The 18,516-nt window shown below is 54.6% G+C and overlaps 8 protein-coding genes across 8 annotated transcripts; 2 read left to right on the top strand and 6 right to left on the bottom strand.

Moving 5' to 3' along the window:
• Positions 1-1,009: 1,009 nt before the first annotated feature.
• G647_03360 (uncharacterized protein) lies at positions 1,010-3,109 on the top strand (the record flags this gene model as incomplete). Its single annotated transcript, XM_008727705.1, has 1 exon — positions 1,010-3,109. One exon carries the CDS (start codon positions 1,010-1,012, stop codon positions 3,107-3,109), a length of 2,100 nt encoding a protein of 699 aa, XP_008725927.1.
• Positions 3,110-3,355: 246 nt separating this feature from the next.
• G647_03359 (uncharacterized protein) lies at positions 3,356-4,285 on the bottom strand (the record flags this gene model as incomplete). Its single annotated transcript, XM_008727704.1, has 2 exons — positions 3,356-4,146; positions 4,237-4,285. The coding sequence occupies 2 exons, from the start codon at positions 4,283-4,285 to the stop codon at positions 3,356-3,358; spliced, it is 840 nt and encodes a 279-aa protein (XP_008725926.1).
• Positions 4,286-4,881: 596 nt separating this feature from the next.
• Positions 4,882-8,481, bottom strand: G647_03358 (uncharacterized protein; the record flags this gene model as incomplete). Its single annotated transcript, XM_008727703.1, has 1 exon — positions 4,882-8,481. One exon carries the CDS (start codon positions 8,479-8,481, stop codon positions 4,882-4,884), a length of 3,600 nt encoding a protein of 1,199 aa, XP_008725925.1.
• Positions 8,482-9,123: 642 nt separating this feature from the next.
• G647_03357 (uncharacterized protein) lies at positions 9,124-10,602 on the bottom strand (the record flags this gene model as incomplete). Its single annotated transcript, XM_008727702.1, has 2 exons — positions 9,124-10,443; positions 10,495-10,602. 2 exons carry the CDS (start codon positions 10,600-10,602, stop codon positions 9,124-9,126), a joined length of 1,428 nt encoding a protein of 475 aa, XP_008725924.1.
• Positions 10,603-11,748: 1,146 nt separating this feature from the next.
• G647_03356 (uncharacterized protein) lies at positions 11,749-12,918 on the bottom strand (the record flags this gene model as incomplete). Its single annotated transcript, XM_008727701.1, has 1 exon — positions 11,749-12,918. The coding sequence occupies one exon, from the start codon at positions 12,916-12,918 to the stop codon at positions 11,749-11,751; it is 1,170 nt and encodes a 389-aa protein (XP_008725923.1).
• A 499-nt stretch (positions 12,919-13,417) lies between these two features.
• Positions 13,418-14,683, top strand: G647_03355 (uncharacterized protein; the record flags this gene model as incomplete). Its single annotated transcript, XM_008727700.1, has 1 exon — positions 13,418-14,683. The coding sequence occupies one exon, from the start codon at positions 13,418-13,420 to the stop codon at positions 14,681-14,683; it is 1,266 nt and encodes a 421-aa protein (XP_008725922.1).
• A 579-nt stretch (positions 14,684-15,262) lies between these two features.
• Positions 15,263-16,110, bottom strand: G647_03354 (uncharacterized protein; the record flags this gene model as incomplete). The annotated part of the gene is made up of 2 exons (XM_008727699.1): positions 15,263-16,010; positions 16,061-16,110. 2 exons carry the CDS (start codon positions 16,108-16,110, stop codon positions 15,263-15,265), a joined length of 798 nt encoding a protein of 265 aa, XP_008725921.1.
• Positions 16,111-16,926: 816 nt separating this feature from the next.
• On the bottom strand, positions 16,927-17,868 carry G647_03353 (uncharacterized protein; the record flags this gene model as incomplete). Its single annotated transcript, XM_008727698.1, has 1 exon — positions 16,927-17,868. The coding sequence occupies one exon, from the start codon at positions 17,866-17,868 to the stop codon at positions 16,927-16,929; it is 942 nt and encodes a 313-aa protein (XP_008725920.1).
• Positions 17,869-18,516: the final 648 nt, after the last annotated feature.

Here is an 18,516-nt window from a genome sequence, read left to right as displayed (position 1 = left end):
GGCAGACTTTTGGTCGTGGTCAGAGAGTAGTTGTGACGTGGAGAGAATGTGCTGGGTGAATGAGAGGTGAGTTGCAGGTGAGTGCAGCGTCAATCGCCAGTACGTCGCTCCGGTTGCGCATTGCTTAAGCGGCACGTAGAGCTCTTTCAAAGTCGAGTGATTTCACCGCTATCGTGAGATAAGATCTTAACGGGTGCGGAAATCGAGTCTTGTCTTCCAGTTCTCATGTCGGCTCCCCTGCCTCAAAAGCCGGTGAGAGAGGCGATTGAGAAATCACTGTTTATCGATAACCACTATCGCTCGCTCGCTTGCGGCCCGGAATTGGATCTGGCAGCCAGTCAAACGAGTCAAGCCACGCTCGGCAAACTCAGTCTGGGCCGCCAAGCTGAAAACCACATGGCGAGGCGGCGCTGGGGGCCGAGTCTGGCTTTGTTTAATTTCCACCTCTCCTCCTCGTGGTCTCGACCTTCGCCATCATCTCGGCCGTTCGAGGCTCGGGCACCGGGATTTGCTGTTGCAGATGGTTGTATATTGGGTAGAGTATATTTTGCCCATCAGAAATCTCGTCAGAGGCAGTATGATTCATGACGTTGCTTCGTCCAAGCAGTGGCTGCTTCCAAGGTAAGCGACTCGGTTGATCGATGCATGGCTTGGGGCAGCCCCAGTCTCGCGAAGCTGCCACGAGTGTGGCGTCGCTGAACGATGGAAGCCCTGAACGGCTTTTGTGGGGATTTTCGGAACAGGACGACTCCACCGCAAGCCTCGTCCTCCAGATGTCTAGCCTGGTGGAGTTGACGTTCAATAGTCAAACGACAGAGTTCTGCTTGTCATGACCACGCGAGATATCGGTGGACGCCAGCGAGACGACAGCACGGAGGCGCCGAGAACAAGGTACGGATGCGTTCTTAGTGTGAGCGCCCCTCAAAAGGAGTAGGTATATTTCTCTCCACGAAGGTGAGTCCCTACTATCTGCTTCTCCTCCGAGCGCACAGTCGCAGCTGCAACAGTCATGGACCAAGCAGCAACCTTCTCGAGCGGCACGGGCGCAACCATCGCGTCAGTCTTCCAACACTGGCAGCAAAGGGCGGCCCGTCAAAGAGGCGTCCAACCTCTATCGGATGAGCTGCCAAAAGACCCCAAGGGTGTAAACATTCAGATCTCCGAGCTACAGCCCGCCCATCTAAATGGAAGTACTCCCTCTACGCCACGGACGCCCAATAAACCATTCTCCGAACCGCAGTTACGGAGGTGGCCTCATGAACCACAGCCGATCATCAACGACCCCTTTGTGGAGAGATGCCTTGACGCGGTCGATGTCATAATATGTCTGCTTCCATGCATCCTCATCATGAAGGCTGGACTGTGCGTCCTTGCACACGAGATCGACAAAACGCACGTTGGGCCCTCGATCGACAAGGCCAGCCAACTCACCCTGCGTCTGATCGAGTTCAATAGCCAACTCACCACAATCTTCACCATCATATTCATCGTGATCGTCTCTACAACCGTGAGGCGGTACGCGCTATGGAAGGCCGAGAAAGGAGCCACGATCGGAGAGATCGAGCAACTGCACGCGTCGATAAGCCTGACAGCGACGCTCAAGGCCATCTGGTCGCTCAGGAGGTTTACCTTTACCGGCCTTGCACTGATCTTCGTCTGGTCTTGGTATTACGTTGGGTCACAGGCAACAACGAGGGAGTATTCGTACCGCGACTCTGACAGCCACACGACGCAGTTAGTTGCATTCCTCGACTCGAAAGCGGTATCTCCATTTAGCGGCGATGAGATCAACAAACAGCATACCTCGCCCGTCAAGACTACCGACATGACGGCTCGGTACCATATGTACAGCTCTTTCACTGCGGGGACTCAGAAGACAAATGTTCAGGGCGCGAAGTCAGTACAAGGCGCCGACATCTACGGGGCAACGCTCACTCCCTGGTACGGGCCTCCCCGCGGCTCTCCGGACGGCTGGAGGAACCTCGACTTCGACGACGACAACTGGCTCGAGATATCACACATGTCGGACCAACCTGTCATGTCCTCCATCGGGACATCATTGTACTGGCGCAATCTCTCAGCCTCGGAACCCGACGTGTGGACGCCGCAGAAGATGGTCGGCTCCTTCTACTATGAGGTGTCGAACTTCCAAGCCAACTGCACGGCGCCCTTCCTGTCAACCAAGGAAAAGCCAAGAGGCGCCGTGGCCGGGTTGTCAACGACCATGAACATGACTGCCATGGGCCCCGACTCTACTAAGCCCCGCGAACTCTACTTCTGGCACTGGGTCAACGACACGCACAGCCTGACCTCAACATGCGAGATGACCAACGTAACACTGCAGATTGACGCCTTGTGCACAGCCGCGACCTGCAAACCGACGCGGGTGAGACACATCTCCACCTCGCCTCGTACGTTGCTCGACTCCGACGTCTTCGCCACATCGTTTTTCAACTCCATGCTCCTCGCTTGCGGCATGCCCCAGCACGAAGGCGACTTCTCGACCTTTGACAACGACAACGGACTCGTCGACCTGAAGAACCAGCTTGAAGAGAATGAACTCCACGATCCGGCGACCCTGGCCACTGCGCAGGCCGAGGCCCAGTTCCCACTATCCATGGCCATCACAAGATTCATGAACACGTATTTCCGATCCTCCCAAATGCTTCGTTACGAGCATGATATCCAGAACGACCTGTCTGTCAGCGGGTCGATCGAGCTGAACGACAACCCGGACTTCGCCTTTCTGGCCATGAACGGTGCCATTTACAATCCGCAGTACTGGCTCTCGTGGCCGTGGCTGGCCATGGACATTGTCTCCAACCTCGTGCTCCTCGTGGCGGCCATCTGCGCCTTCTGGCTGCGAAAGCATACCCTCGCGCCGGATATCTTTGGGTTTGTTTCCAGCCTGACGAGGGACAATCCGCACTTGCATCTGCCGGAAGGGGGCAGTACCCTGAGCGGTGTTGAACGCAGCAGGGCGATGACTCTGGTAAAGGTGAAGATCGCGGATGTCGGCGAGGACGCCAACGTGGGGCGAGTCGCACTGACACGGATCGATGGATCCGAACAGGTCAAAGATCTGGAGAAGGGCAAGACATACTACTGATAAAATAGAAGTTCGGTAGATGTCCGCTTCTGAGAAGGACATGCTTTCCATCCACAGTGAATCAGATATCACGATGCTGAGAAAAGAGAGATTCCGGTAAACGTCCCCTTCTGAGAAGGACAAGTTTTCCATCCACGGTGAATCAGACAGATATTACGATACATTAACGGCCCTATCAGTTTCTCAATTTCTCAATTTCTCATCTACTCCCAAGTCTCCCTCATCCGTTTTTCTACCTCGTCTACTCTACCTTATCGTGAATCCGCCGTCAACCCTAACATCACTCCCGTTAATCATACCGCTCTCGTCCCTGCACAGGAACTCAATCGCTGCGGCCACCTCGTCCGGCACGGCGAACCGCCCCGTCGGAATCTCACTCAGATGCCTGGCCTTCTTCTCCTCGTCCGCCCACGCCTTGGCGGCCAACGGCGTCCACGTCACCGTTGGAGACACCGTGTTGGAGGTGATGCCCTTGCGTCCCCACTCGCTGGCCTGACACCGCGTCAGGCCGAGCAGGCCGGCCTTGGACGCGCAGTACGCGCCGTGCCCGTCGAGCGCGACATGCGCCGCCTGGGACGCGATGGAAACGATGCGGCCTGGCGGCGGCTGTGATGGTGGTGGTCGTTGCACGTCGCCCGTCTCCTTCTTCCCGGCCAGCTCGGCGGCCCGGCGTTGATAGAGGTGAAAAAAGGCGTTACTGCAGTTCAGCGGGCCGAGCAGATTGGGCAAAAAATTCTTCAATGCTTCCTCGGCCGACGTCTCTTCGAGCGGTTGGACGGACACGTAGCCAGCGGCATTGACCAGGATGCTGGGAAAAGCGTCCGTTTTCAAGGCACCGATGCCGTTGAAGAAGACATCCTTGACCGAGGCTTCAGACGTGATGTCGGTCTCGAACGTATACACACCCTCGGGAGACTCCTTGCCGAAGACTCGCTTCACGGTCTCTGCGACGCGGTCGCGCTCGAACGGGGCGTACAGGAGCACCACCTCCGCGCCGTGAGAGTGTAATCGGCGTGCCGTCGTAGATCCCAGGCCACCTGTTTCGCACCTGTGAGCATGCTGGGCAAAAGACGGACGTTCTGCTGGCAAGCAGGTCGGATCGGATATGGGAGCTGGACTTTCCTTACCAATACCGCCGCCTATCACCGCCAGGCGTCCGGAGTATTGATGTGCCATTGGTGCACAGAGTCGATGGAGATGACCCTCAAAGGGGCTCAGTCTCGATATTGGCGGACTTTTGAAGATTTTATCTTCGTTCAGAACGCACGTCACTTCCCCGCATAGAATTATTCATTCTGATGATTCCCACCCCGATCCGCACCGGGATTCGACCGTCTGTGGTCCGACGCCAGCCCAGATGAGCGGATTGCCGGGACAGGTAAACCGAAGATGTGGACAACCTGACAGTGGCTCTACACTGGAAATGATTGGGTTGAGGTTCTTGGACAGAATGCCAGGGTGGATCAATCTCATGTCATTAATTTAGCGCCGATATATACCTGATACTTGCAAGCACACAGCTGGGCTCTCTGTACGTTGAGTCTTGCCGCCTCTGTTCTCCACAAAGCTAAGTACATAGCTCGCTACAACAACGCGTGGACAAAACACAGTCGTACCTCAAACCGATCCATTTGCTCGCTCCCAACAAAGACTGGACGAGCACCGAGACGATTGTAGTGGACACCCAAGACGGGCCCGTCCAATGCGGATGCCTCGGTGAGATCAAAATCCAAATGGATTCGCAGCAGCTAGTTTTTGTCAGTATCACATCATCAGCTTCCAGTGTAGAGAAGCTCAGACTTACATGCATTGGCAAGGTTTGCCCGTCTCCCAGTAGGCTGAGGCACCAATTTCTTTGGCTGGCTGCCGAATTTCACGTCAGGAGCAGGACCAGTCTTTTGTGGCTGTAGCGGCGCCAGTGTCGGCAACTGGGGCATCGGCGGCAAAGATGGAACAGGCGGCACCGGTGACTGCTGAAAGTTTCCAAATCCATTCGGCTGAGGCGGCTGTCCAAAGCCGGTGGCTTGTTGTTGAAGTGGCTGCGGTTGAAAAGATGTCATCTGGGGTTGGAATGCCTGTGGTTGAGGGAAGCCGGTCTGTTGTGGCTGAATGCCTTGTCCGAAACCATTTAGCTGCGGTTGAGGAGGTGGCGACCCAAATCCCGTCCTTTGCGGCTGAAGTGCGGGTGGCAGAATGGAATTTATGCCACCGGGTGGTGGACTTTGCGGAAACCCAGTGGGCTGGGGTTGGAAAGACGGACGAGGATCTGCGAAAGGACTTCCTGCCGCATTTCCATTGAGATAAGGTTGTTGGAACTGGCCGAATTGCTGTGGTTGTTGGAAACCTGTGGGCTGAGGGGCAAGACCGAATGGTCCCACGCCCTGCGCTGGCTGAGCAAACCCGGTGGGTTGTGACTGTAGCTGCAACTGCTGGAATTGTTGCTGCAGTCGTTGTTGAGACAAGTCATTCAAGCTCTGACCTGTAGGTGCCTGCAGAGGTGCCGCGGATGGGAAGCCCGTCAGCTGAGGCTGTAGCGGCCGAAGACCGAACTGGTTCTGGTTCGGATTCTGAGGAGCAGAAAGTGGTCGAGGCGGAGGGGAAAGAAGGGCAAGGCCAGTGGACGTCTGCTGAGGGGGCAATGGTCGCTGTCTGGGTACATTGAGTGGAGGTTGAGCTTGAAAAGCAGTTACTTGAGGCTGCAGCTGCACCTGAGGTACAGGCTGCGGCTGCGGCTGGAAGCCAGTTTGCTGTGGGGGCAGTTGCTGTGGGATTTGCGAAAAGAAAGCCGGATTAGCGCCTGTCTGTTGAGCTTGCTGTACAGGTGCCGACGGAGCAGGAGTAGGAACCTGTTGTGGTTGAGGGGGCGGTTGGAACTGCGCCGGTGGCTGCTGGACCGGTGCTGGCATTGGTTGCAGCGGAGCCGGTAATGGTCCATCCAACAACGCCGTCAAGTCTCTCGCTGCCCCCGTCGGTTGCTTAGACATCGGAGGTGCTGCAGGAGCAACCGCTGATTGCGATGCTGCGGACGCCGCGCGAGGGCGGGCTGGTTGGGATGGAGCCTTGACTGTCCAGGCGTCGTCATCGAAGCCGCTCTGGACTGGTTCTCTTGGAGCAGCCTGGGTGAGTGGCGTGGCTTTGGCTTCAGGAGGGGGGACTTTCTTCTCTTCCTTCGTAGCAAATGCATCCGCATCAACAGTGTCGCTCGTCGTCCGGGTAGCCTCCGGTCTGCCCCTGCGCGTGTTGTTACGAAGCTCTCCACCCGCCCCAGAGAACAGTCCTCCTTGTGCCTGTTCGCCATTGGTTCCAGCGCCGTTCGTGCTGGGAGCCCTGACTCGACCGAACTTCTGATCCAAAAACTTCATAATCTTCAGGATATCGCCCTCTTTGATACCTAAGGTCCGCAGCGTTTCCGCCGTTATGTCGGGCAGGACGGACTCGTCCATAGAATCTCGAATCATGGCTTGAGAGTACCGCTCGCATTGATGAGGACCAACACCAGCCTTGAGGAAGAAATCAAACCAATCATAATCGGGGACTTTGGGCTGTTCTAGAGCCTTGGTTTGCAGGCTGGCTCCGCTTCGAGAGGACTGGGATGCCTCTTGGCTCCGGCGTTTCATCTTGATCAGATCAGCCACTGGAATGTGCTCTTCGATCGATTCGTTCGTTACCTTTTCAATGTATTCAAGGTCTTCTGGCGACATTTTCGTTACAGGAACGGCGATTTTGACGCCATTGACCTTGTGCAGGTGAATCTTCCCGTCCGCAACCGCCAAAAACTGAGCTTCAACTTTGAATGTGCCAGAATGGTCCGTCCAGGTCCTGACTTTAGCAGTGTCTGGCTTAGACCGGCTCTTCTTGCGATCATCCCTGTCTCTCCGATCCCTTCGATGCTGTGGCTGGTCGTCGGCGAGACTGCTCCCACGTTTAGGGATTTCGCTGCGAGATCTGGCGGCTTCTGCTTCTTGACGAGCTCTGTCAGCCCTCGCCGCCTCCTTTGCCAGCCTCTCTTCCTCGAGACGATTCTGTTCAACCACAGACAGGCCTGCGTTCAGCCCTGAACGCGATGGCGGCTCAATCGTCGCGAATCCCGTAATCTCGATGTAGCTGCTGGGGACAACACCTTCTTCGCCGTTCTTGAGGCGCCGAACATTCCACCACTCTTCGGATTTTGTATCATCCAGAACGATGACCTCATCTCCCACAGCAACTGTGACCTCGTCATCACCTTGAGCCATGAAGTCGTAGAGCACTTGTCCCTTCTTGTGACTGCCGCCACCGCTAGCGGCGGTGATCACCTCCCGGAGACCTTCCGATCGCTGGGCGCCGGCAATTTCACCCAATGCCGAAACAATCTCCTGCGCAGTATCCTTTGCGCCGGCATGTAGATCTAAACTCTTGCTCGGCCTGACCAGTTCGATAAAGACGTGCTTGCCTTCGATTGAATAATGGGTCATCTTGTCTGCGGTCCATTCCTGCTGAGGCCCATCTCTTGACTTTTCTGGAGCGATCATTATTGTGCCCGTGGCGATATTGATACCCAGAGTCGTCGGCATCTTCTTCCTCCTTCCCATGGCCGAGACCATTTCGCTAATGTTGTACAAGTGGTACCCACCAGGCGAGCGTAGTTGGCTTGCTTCATCTTCTAGCGGCGGTACAGCTCTATTGTACGGTGGAGAAGGAAGAGGCCCTTGTGAATGTTCTTGCGATGTAGGTCTGCGCGGGAGCGCTGGTGCAGGCTCATCCTCTTCCGATGCCTCTGGAGTAAACTGCTGGCGAGGAGCCGGTGGCGGGGAGGAAATTGTTCGAGCGGCGATAGGTGACGTGGGGGCTCCTCCGCCCAGCACGCGGGCCAGGTTGGCGGCAGGACTGTGAATTGATCTCGCCGGAGACGCCGGGCTGGCAGGGGCATCAGCTTCAGCCCCTGTCGGATTCGAGTATCCCCGCGATCGAACGGAAGGGGAGCGCGGAGGAAGGCCCGGGGCAGCAGGAGCCGCGCTCGAGAGCTCGATGTAGTTCGCTGGTACGAAGCCATAGTCATCGCCCACACCGACCAAGGTCCAGTCCGGGTCGGAGACATCGTATACCTTCAGTTCGGCATCCTCGGTGAAAGACACTTCCTCGTCCGTCTGCCGAGAGTAGTCGTAGAGAGCTTTGGCGGTATTGATGGGCTTCGCGTCTTCGACATAGTTGTTCGGGATCAGACCTTCGGGCTCGTCATCATCATCGGCAGCAGCTTTCTTCTTGGCCTTCCACCAGTCATCTTCAGTGCTCTTTTCGAGAATGTAGAGTAGCTCTCCCTCCTTTATTTCTAGCTCGCCTGCACTCTGTGGGTGGTAATCATAAACGGCGGTGCATATTGCGACGAAGCCCATAGTGGGTGGAGGAACCGGCTGAGGCCAAGGGCAGAGGCAGTTACGACAGGCAAATGGAGGAATATGCCATCAAAGTGAGGTGTGTTGATCCGGAGTAAATGGGAGAGGAAGAGGGTCGCTGGCTCTCGGGTTTCACCTCCAAGGCTAAGCGAAGGGTAAGATGGCTGCTAGCGGGTGCTGAGATGTGAGAGGCGAGAGGCGAAAGACGAGAGGTGACGCGGTTCGTCAAAATGACTGTAGTTGTGCCTTCTCACTGAAGCTCAAAGTGATCACTTTACACAGAAGTCAGGGCTGGAACAGCAAATGGAGAAACATATGGTGATTTGTCACGGGGGCTAGGTTGTCGTCCGAGGAATCGAAGTGTTCACGATGCTCGATTCAGATCCAAGGAACCTGCCCGGCGCAACTGGGTGCCAAGCCAGCCGGCCGCTTTCTTCAAGATGCTCGTGCTCCCTGTAATAGTGTCTCCTCCAGACACGAATGCTTACATCAACATGCATGGGACACCGTTGCTCGTTCCGCTACTCGTATTAGCTGCATGTACTTCCGGTAGCCCCTGCTTGCACGACACCAAGTACTGTATCTGTGCTTTGCTGGTCCCAGTCACTCTGGGCTCGGGGGATAAAAGCACTCTATATTCATTCAAATGCCCTCCGCGTATTCCTCTTGACTACCCGTAGCATCGTTACCTTCGTCAGGAGCACCTTTGTCGCCCGCATCTTGATGCGCACCGTTCTCGTCTTCTTCTTCATCGTCGTCGTTTGAGACCACCCCTCTAAGCTGGATATGCCCGTTCACGTCATCCAGGCGTTCAATCTTCCAATCTTTACCCGCCGCGAGTTTCTGGAGCTCCTTTTGAAAGGCATCAATGTCCTCTTGGCTCAAATCTAGTTTCTTGAGCTGCGCCTTGGACATGCCCGAGATCTGGCCATTCTTCTGCATGATGACCGTCTCAGCCTTTTCATCTTGTGTCAGAACGATACGCCCTCTCTCCAGTCTCTTGCCTTCGCGGCCGACCAGCTTCATAGCGCCAACCTCTATCCCTCCAAGTACAATCTGCTGGGACTGGCCTTGATCGATTCTCTGCTGAATGACTTTCTCAGCATCCCGACGTGCTTGCCAATCACCAATTTCGTTTTCGGGGACAATCTCGCGGCAGGTGATGGAGTGGGCACGGCTCTCTTTAGGCGGTTGGAACGCGACATCATTGCACAATCGCGGAGTGTAGATGATCATCATGTAGGCACAGGTGGCAGTCTCCTTTATCCAGCCAATTCGGTCCGTGAGTTGCGGGTTGCAATGAAACTGCACCTCGATCTTGCGGTCATTTCCCGTCAGATCGCAGGGCGTGCCACCAGTCAGACGCTGTACAAGGTAGTTGGTTTCTGCTTTTGATTTGACTTCGGTGGAGAGAGCATTATCCGAGGTCGGCTGTGTCTTCGCATCCGACGGTTTTGGCGTCTCAAATTTTCCCAAGATGTAGCTGGGTGTGGTTGGATCTTCTTGCGGAGGCCACACCCGTCCATTTGTACCCGGCGGAAGCGCATGAAATTGTGTCACTTGGGAGTTGTAGCAGAACGAGTATGTCCACCAACCAGTCGAGTAGTAGAGGCACTGGTTTGAAGCCATCCCTTGCAGCAACTGAGATGCTCTGTCTACCGCTCGACTCAACTCGTTCTCGCGATCTTCCGCAGATGGCTCAGGGGTGGTGCCATTCGCACCAGCCGGTTTGGCTTCGGGGATAAAGCACAGATGGGGGTAGCCATGTAGTAGGAGGCGCTCGTACGATCCTAATTGACCAGCGTCTTCTCCTACAAGGCCATCATGGGAATCTGGGTTGATACTTGAGGAGACATCGCTGCGAAGCGGCTGAGGCGCTTCTGGCCCGTTGGTCGCCTTGGATTCGAGGAGGGATATCGCTTCGGCTTCAGGGATGTACAGGTCTGTGAATTCTATGTTGTACTGCGACTGTCAGTAGGATCTCGCTATCAGGAGAGCGCGAAGCTAGCGTACCTGGGGGAAAGCAAATAGATCATCGTTGACGCTGAAGACGGTCTCGCTAGAGCGGCACAGAGCAGCAAGTAGCAATACCACACCCCCAAGGACGCGCAGACTCCCCATTCCTTCGAGACCGATCAATCATATTATCGTGGCCGGCATCTACAGTGTACTCAGAAGGACACGCTGGAGGAGTGACAGCCAGTCTTGGCCGCGCCGTGAACTCGGCGTAACTTCGGGAGCTTTTATATGGAAATATCTGATCTAGAACATGGTACCGAGTATACTTTTCCTTTATTACCTAGGTCTACAATGATTCCATCTCTTATCGGATATGGATTGACGACGAAAATCCAAGCAACGCTGGAGGTGTCAGTGCTAATGATTCGCGTGACAGCAGGGTCGCGTCGCACAGTTGGCAGCTCATAAGCAGACCATATGTTGAAATCCTAGGAAGCCAGTCGACAAGACTGATTAAGTCACCGTTGCCTTGCTGCTGGCCGAGATCAACCGGCATATCGCCCTTTGCAGCTGGAGCGAACGCCTCCGCAAAGCGAATCACGGTTCCAGGACGCACATCCCATCGAAATCTTACAGACTCGGGGATGGTCTGGAGTGCCGGATAGGCGCTCACCACTGTTTCTTGGTATTCGTCATTCATCATATCAAAGTACACATTGCCCATTGATGACTCCATCTCGGACTGCGCCGATGCCTTGTTGAGCAATGGGGAATGCTTACAGATGCCCTGGGCTCCATAGCCCCAGTTATCCCGCCAGTCTGAATGTCGGCGGTTACACACTCGACCTGGGAAAGGCGGTGCTGTGGTCTTGACAAACCCGCAGAGCCCCCAGGCGGCTCACTAAGACATACTCCCTTTAGCCGTTGTTCTACCACCAAGACCAGGTTGAACGTGAGCCGGTTGACCAAGAAGCAGTTCCAGCTACAGCCGGCATAACGTGCATCTGCCCAATGTTGGCAGCAAGTCAAGAGCCGGGTCTTTGTTCTTGCCGTAGAGGACGGGCCGGCTGTCTTGGTGGCTGGGAAGGAGGAAGGACGATCCTTCCGGACTGTTCCTTCAAATTGGCGGTGCTGCATGTCTGAAAGTCGGTATTAGGAAGCAAAGAGCCGTCACGGGCTTTGGCGTAGTTCAATCTCGAAACAACGCAGCGCCACCAACGCTTACAAAAGGCAACTGAATAGATCCAGTGAACACATTTGGTCTGTTCACTCACCTAATGACCATCTCTCGCTGCGCGTGCTGCTAGTCTATGAATTTGCTGTCGTGGTTTTAGAACGCGTTTCCAATTTCGGTGGCTTCCTTCGAGTGGTAGACTGGCTAGACTGTGAAGGGGTTCCTGTTGATCTGGTCTCTAGCTTCTTCGGCTTCTTCCTGGGCGCCTTTTCATCTGCATTTGGTGGAGACTGTGATTTCGAGGTCTGACTGAGTGCTTCTGGACGTACAGCTTGAGGCTTTGAGGGGACTTCGGATCTTGAAGTCGTCTGCGGCTTTGAAGGCGCCTCAGGCTTTGCTGATGCTTTCGGTTGCTGGCTCTGTGGTGATGCTGTTGAGGTCTTTGACTTGTTTCCAGCTGAGGTAGCGTTATTCCCTTTGGATTGTCCCCCTAGTCCTGGTATGGACGGCATCGAAGGCATTGAGGGCTTTTTCGGCATGGATGGCATACTGGGAATGTAGCTTGTCAAATCCGTAGCCCATTGCTGGTAGTCCTCCTGACGTCGACCTCCGTTATCGGCTCGCATCTCCTCCAATTCTTCTTGAGTGGGAGCCTTTGTCTGCTGCGCGCCCATCACCATCTTCTCCAGCGCCTTCTTCTGGCTTGACGTAGCTTCCCAGCTCGGAAAATCTCCCACAATACTCCTTACGCCCTGACTTGCCATCTGGCCCAAATCCCAGAACGGACCACTGATGGCACCGTATGCAGAACCAATCCCTCCACCCAGTAAAGCGCCCGCCGAAGACACTACACCGCCTACCAGTGCGCCGGTCAATTTCCCTAGTGTGACACCGGGTTGGACGCCGAGGCCAGCACCGGCTGCAAGGCCCTGAAACGCGCCGGAGCGAGTATATTTCGCGGCCTTGCCAAATGATTCGGCCTCGACCTCCTTGTTGATGGCTTTGGCCAGGATTTCTTCGCGGGCATTGGGATCCCCGGCGCCATATGCTGCTTGACGGAGTTCATAAGCCTTTTTGGCGGCTTCCAGGGCGAGCTGGGCGCTCACGGACGAGCTTTGTTTCACTTCATGCTCCGGGATGGCTGGTTCGGTCGCAGGGGTTGGAGATGTATTGTTGCCTTTGGGTTTGGGAGCACTCTGTGGTTGTTGCTGTTGCTGTGGCGTCTGTGTTTGCGGCTTCTGCTGTGGCGTCTGGGGTTGCGGGTTCTTCTGCGATGTTCGCGGTGGCAGCTTCTTGGGTGGCATCGCAGCAGACGACTCTGGGTAAATTTTGGTGCTGTGAAATTAAATCGTCCGTCCGAATGCGCACCTTTGATCAAATTCTGTATGATGGCTTTTCATACCAGGCCCACCTTGAAGAAGATCCGGTGACCAGTGTGTATGCACCCATACGTCACTGTTACTCGTAATCGCCGGGTGGGTGCCGCCGGTTGATGGGCGATACCACAGCGGTTGGCTCAGCACGCCTGTCATCCTTGACGGGGATGAGTACAACGGTGAGGGGAAAAGTGAGTGGATGGCAGCGGCACGGGCCGGGCTGATTGCCAGTTTGCGCATGGGCACGGGAAAGGACTTACTATCTTCCGTTGCCAAGCGCGCCCCTCGAGGCAAGGGTGTGGCATTTCACTTTCGATTCTCGCCTCGTCCAGCGTTGTAAGGCTCCCGTTCAGTTTGCTTTCTAGCGCAGTGGTTAATTCGAAAGCAGTCTGCAAACATTGCTCTTCATTACTCCTATCTCGCGATCATGGCTAATAGCTCATCCACCTTCTCGCTCGCTGGCAAGGGCCTCAAGATCGACACCAAAGAAGATCTCGAAAAGCATATTGAGCCACTCACATCTTCCTCCACAAAGACCACCCACATCGATCTCTCGGGAAACACGTTAGGAGTATCGGCCTGTGCCGCGCTTGCGCCCATACTTTCCTCACAATCTGCGCTGGAGTCCGCCGACCTGCATGATATCTTCACATCCCGCCTCCTCGAAGAAATCCCTCCGGCACTAGACTCACTTCTCACTGCACTCCTTGACTGTCCGAACCTGCACACGATAGACCTCAGTGACAATGCATTCGGCCTCAACACGAAAGATCCCCTCGTGGATTTCCTCTCGAAACATACTCCACTTAAACACTTGATCCTGAATAACAATGGCATGGGTCCGATTGCGGGCACAGCCATCGCCGAGGCACTATGCAAACTGGCCGAGAGGAAGGAGGCTGCACGAAAAGAAGGAAAGGATGTCCCATACCTGGAGAGTATTGTCTGCGGGAGGAATCGACTGGAGAACGGAAGCATGGCTGCATGGGCCAAGGCTTACGAGGCGCACAAGGTCGGCATCAAGAGCGTGAAGATGACGCAGAACGGCATTCGACCTGAAGGCATCTCACATTTAATCACTTCCGGTCTATCGAAATGCGAAAACCTCGAGATCTTCGATTTGCAGGACAACACGTTTACGATCAAGGGCGCTCAGGCACTGGCAAGAGCAGTTCATGGATGGTCAAGTCTCAAAGAGCTCGGTGTTGGTGATGACCTTCTCGGCGCTCGAGGATCCATCAAGGTCTTTGAAGCCCTTGCGAGTGGGAACAACAAGGATGTCGAAGTTCTCCGGTTGGCATATAACGACATCACTCCAGCTGGTGTCAAGGCGTTACTGCAGGCTGCCAAGGATGGTCTTCCCAAACTCCGGCGTATCGAATTGAACGGCAACAAGTTTGAGGAGGACGACGAAAGCATCGAAGAATTGGCGGCACTTCTGAGCGGAAGGAAGGACGAGAACGCCAAGGACGATGACCCGGACGACCATTGGGGGCTGGACGAACTCGATGAGCTTGAAGGCGAGGACGAAGACGAGGAAGAAGACGAAGCTGAAGAGGAGGAGGAGGATGAAGAGGAGGTCCGAGAAAGCGTGTTAAAAGACGCGGACCAGGCAGAAAATGCTACGGTGAGCCAGAAGAAGGATGCCGATGTCGATGACTTAGCTTCTGCTCTTGAGAAGACGCATGTATAATGGTAGGCAAGGGAATATGGGGCAACAGCGGGTGTTGGTTAGGATTCCGTGTTGATTCATTGACTTGCGTGGTAGCATAGCAGAGCCAAGGAAAGACGATACCCCTGTAGACCAGTGTCACATTATCAATGCAAGAAGTCCACTGCAAAAATCTAGTTGCCTTAAGAGTCTTTAGCAATTACTCGTCGGCTATGCGGATATGCCTTGATCGTGTATCTTTCATCTAGAAATCTGATGCCCGCATGCTCGAAAACGTGTCGACCCAGCATTGCCACGCCGCCGTGACCGCAGGGGTTGCAGCGCCAAAAAGAGGTTGCGCAGGTTGGGTCATCGAAACGCAACCTCCAGCCAGGAGCCATTTGCGTCAACGAAACGGCCATGTTGTAGACCCTGCACATCAATACCGAGCTGTATCGAGCATGGGCGGTGCTCAGTGTCGGTCTCGGCTAACTGCACAATAAGAATGTCTGTGTCATCGGCGCAGCCCTCTGAATTGCAATTCGCCGAAATGAGGCAGGGAGTCGTCAGGCATCAGCCACGGCAAGAGCATGTACTGCCATCTTCCTCCGACTCGACAATCTAGCTGCCGTAGATTTGTAGCAACCGATCTTCGGCGCCATCGAGGATGCTCCAGTGGTCAACTACCTCCAGATTCTCCGCCTCGGCCTGGAACATCTTGTGGGGCTCCTGCCCGGGGCCGAAAGGATTGGCGTTGGCTCCTGGATTCATCTGCGCCATCTGCTGAGCCATCTGACTGGCGGCATTCTCGTTTCCAAGGATGAAGATGAAGACGCTCTGTAAGCCGAACAGGCACAAGAAGTACCACGACAAACTCGACACCCACCTCACGTCCAGATCCCGCGTCATGACACCAGACTGGAGCATGGACTTGAAGCGGATCGTGAGCGGAAAGGGCAGCTTGAGGATGACGAAGCCGGCGAAGAAAGCGTTGATCCAGGACATGATCAGCGTCTGCGGGATCATCATTGCCATGTTGCCCTTCATCATGCCCATCATGCCTTCCATTGCCGCGGGGTCCGACATGGGGTTCGCTGCTCCCTGGTCTTTTGATTCCGGTCCTCCTTTGAGAAATGCCCCCTTGTGGAAGCCGTCAACCAGGTATTCCTTTCTGCGATTGAACGACGCCGTCGTTATCGCGGCGGGAGAGTTGTTGCGCAGGTTGATGCCGCGCAGAAGCGTCTGCCGTTCGCGAGACTCGGGCAGGCTGTTCGGCGGTTTGGGCGGCGTCTGTAACAGGACGGATGCATAATGTCTCAGCACTCCAGTCAATATCATCACAATCGTGATCGGGAGCAGGATCCAGTAGCTGCGCAGGACGTCAGTGCCTATTCCTATGCGATGTTCCCAGAGCCGTACAATAACGCAGGATCCCGATGGATGATCTGCTCCGTGCCTTCGACCGCCATCTTCCTGGGCAACGGGTTAGTCGCAAGAGGATATAGCCCCAGCTGTTCCAAGATTGTGGCGCGTTTGCTGTTAGAGGTCGTTGCTGGCTTCACTCATCAGATTTCTGGTTGTAGTTGATACGACTCGGCAATCATGCCAAATACAGCAATTCGGCTGCGGGTAATTTTACGCCGAGTGGACTTTGGGTTCTGTTCTACAGTACTCGTGAATGCAACAAAACGCTGGCCAGGAGCCACCAGAAGATACGTGGAGGATGGAATTCGTTCACGATATAGAAAGTGAGGCTTAGCCGTGTCGACCAGAACGAACGTCGCAACCACGGAAGCAACAGAACCTCAGCGTCTCTAATTTTGTGCAGTATCTCAAGAGAGGATCATTGCGTGGCGGTTGCGAAACGACACGAGCTCGTTTGGCCTCAAAGTCGAAGATAGAATTCAGTGGATAAAACGTTGCACAAATTACATGATGAGGATTGTAAGGGTCTGAACTAGTCGGTGGAGGTGGATGACATGCTGTTCCAGCCTTTGCCTTCAAATTCTTCCGCCCCTTGATATCCCTCCATGACTGAAATCCTACCAGTGCCTCGACGTCCGTCTCCCATTCCAGTAGCATCTCCATCTTTCTCGGAGTGCATACAGTCCACTTCCGCTAAGCCCGTCTCCATCATGAGCACCTCGATGCTGCCACAACTATGCTATCTCGACATCGAGATTAGCCTGCAGAGGCCAGCATTTTCCACCATTCAGAATATCCAGAGCTACCCTGCGTGTGGGAACGTAGCTTTCATTCAAGAAACCTTCGAGCAGATCACCTGGCTATGGCCGGACTGTCGGCGTGTCAACATGTGCATCTCTGTGCTCGATGGCAATAGAGCCGAAATGGTTGATGATCGCCCAATCCTCAGTTGCATCCTCCTCTACCACCACGTCCCATGACGGATCTCTAGCCGCCAGCATTTCAGGATCCTCAATGAGTTGTGGTCGCGGACTCAAGCTGACCTCGTCAAATGCGTCAAGTGGGTCAGCGACTGCTAGATCTGGTTGAAGGCTTCGCAAGTGGGTCGTCATCTTTTCAGCCACGCACTCCGTCTCTTCCCCTTGATGGACTCTCTGATTTGCGTTGTTTGATGCAGAAGCAGTTCTCGCCTGCCGTGCTGCTTGGTCGTTTGCAACCATGGCGCGCTTGGGAGAAGTTGAGGTGCAACAGCAACAAACTCCCCAACAGAGGGCGCAGGCCTGGGGATCTTGCGGGAGTAGCACCATCGGAACCGTTTGCAGCCCTCTAGACTTTCGGTATGCCTCGACAAGCCCATGGTCGATCAGGGAATCGTCATCTTGCTTGGTGAAGCCTCCTTGGTCTCTGGCTTCAGGGTCAACTTCATTATCCATTAATTTGATCAAGTTTTCGTCATCCTCTTTTCCCCTCCCCTTGATCAGCGCTTCTTGGTCCTGCTTTGCCTTGTATTTCCCGTATTGTTTCTTCCGATCTTCGTCTGCCTCCCTGATTGTCTTTTCGCAAGGTGCACAGAGCTTGGAAACCGCGAAGGTCTTGTAGGTGTGCAGAGACACCGAACCGTAGACAAGTTTTCTCCGTGGTTGCGGCGCCCACTGGACGGCCCAAGCAGTGTCACAGTTCTTGTTGCAGCAACAGTAGTATTCGATGCCGTCTGAATGATAACCGCCCACGTCTGACGGCGGGTAGTCAAGGCAGATGATGTTCAACCGCGTGGAATCAATGAAAACAGGCTCCCCATCCATGTTTGGAGGCGGGATTCCCAAGGGCTGAGGTCTCGGAGGTGGACAGGGCGTTGCTGGGAACGGATCCATGATGAGTGCCGCATTTGAGTTGTCGCGATGGTGGGCTGGACACGATAGACGAAGACACGCTGGGTGGACGTGAAGAGTTTTGTGAAAGGTCAGGCTTTACAGACCGGCATAAGGAGTCAGCGAATGCGACGCGAAGACTCTCTCAGGTTGATGAAAGCATGCTGTCACAGTCCACAAAGATGAAGGCTGTACAGTCACCATGCTGATCAACCAAGGAAATTCGAAAGGGAACTCAGAAAAGAACTTTCATATTATGGCATGGCAATGTCCAGAATTTGTGCTGTTGATGGTTGCTTTGGGGGCTTGGCTGTCGACGGTTTTCTGCGAGGCCCGATGACTTGGTATCCGCCTGTAGATGTATCCGACTTGTCATCTCAACCACGTAAGAATAAACTTTGGTTCCTAGAGAAGCAGCACAGGATAGGCAAGAATCACAATGTGCAGCCACCCGAGCTAAGATGTTTCTCAGCCATGAAAGTCTCGCCACAAAGAGGGCCACAAGAGTAGCCAGTTATTGCCAATATTGTCATAAGCTTTTGCTTGTCTTGTGGATGGAAGTCGCCCTCACCGATTAGTCTT

Source organism: Cladophialophora carrionii, assembly GCF_000365165.1.
Source record: "Cladophialophora carrionii CBS 160.54 unplaced genomic scaffold supercont1.2, whole genome shotgun sequence".
In the NCBI taxonomy this organism is placed as follows: Eukaryota; Fungi; Ascomycota; class Eurotiomycetes; order Chaetothyriales; family Herpotrichiellaceae; genus Cladophialophora; species Cladophialophora carrionii.
The sequence above is the reverse complement of the archived record's forward strand: the minus strand, read 5'-3'. Positions and strand labels throughout refer to the sequence as shown.